Source organism: Oratosquilla oratoria, chromosome 43 (genome assembly GCF_046742065.1).
Source record: "Oratosquilla oratoria isolate Oo_2021 chromosome 43, ASM4674206v1, whole genome shotgun sequence".
Classification (NCBI taxonomy): Eukaryota; Metazoa; Arthropoda; class Malacostraca; order Stomatopoda; family Squillidae; genus Oratosquilla; species Oratosquilla oratoria.
This window is the reverse complement of record NC_134819.1, coordinates 4,052,292-4,052,968: the sequence shown is the minus strand read 5'-3', so window position 1 is coordinate 4,052,968 and position 677 is coordinate 4,052,292. Positions and strand designations below refer to the sequence as shown.

At 47.4% G+C, this 677-nt stretch overlaps 1 protein-coding gene across 1 annotated transcript in view; it reads right to left on the bottom strand.

Moving 5' to 3' along the window:
- LOC143021822 (histone H4-like) overlaps positions 1 to 200 on the bottom strand; it is a 312-nt gene extending 112 nt beyond the window's left edge. Inside the window, exon 1 of the mRNA XM_076179585.1 lies at positions 1 to 200. This exon is cut by the window's left edge and continues 112 nt beyond it. Coding sequence (XP_076035700.1) covers positions 1 to 200 — 200 coding nt within the window.
- Between the last annotated feature and the right edge of the window lie 477 nt (positions 201 to 677).

The window sequence follows — 677 nt, the reverse complement described above, 5'->3', positions numbered from 1 at the left end:
ATAACGTTCTCGTGGAAGACCTTGAGAACTCCACTTGTCTCTTCGTAGATGAGTTCAGAGATTAGCTTGACTCTTCCACGTCGTGCCAGATGGCGGGTGGCAGGCTTGGTGAATCCCTGAATGTTATCACGGAGAACCTTGCGGTGGCGCTTGGCGTCTCCCTTTCTAAATCCCTTTCCTCCTTTGCCACGACCGGTCATGACGAAGCTTGTGTTGGTTATGTAGCCTGTGGACTAGTCACTCGTGTCTCTACGGCTCGTTCACTCGGCGTTTTCTCTCGTTGCCGTCGGGCGGCAGGTCCCGTGCGTACCCGAAAGTAGCCATCGTATGGGTCGAGACCAAGTGGGCGCCTAGAGTCGTGCCATGGCCGACATGTGACACCTGCATGACATGGTTAATCGTGCTGACCAACGGGGCCACTGGTAATGGCTGGTGTGAGTGGTCGACTTGTAGGTGATTTTGGCCGCTTTAAGGTAGACGCAGCACTGAAACATGAATAGTATTGATGCTAATAAGTGAAAGATTAGAAAAAAAAAATGATAGTACAAACCAAGTTATTGACTAAGTCTAATAATAGGTCGAATCAACCAAGAACTTGATACATATGGAAAAAGAGACATTAGGAAGAAACCCTTATTAAAAGTAGCACGATAGCATATAAGAAAGCTAATGACAAA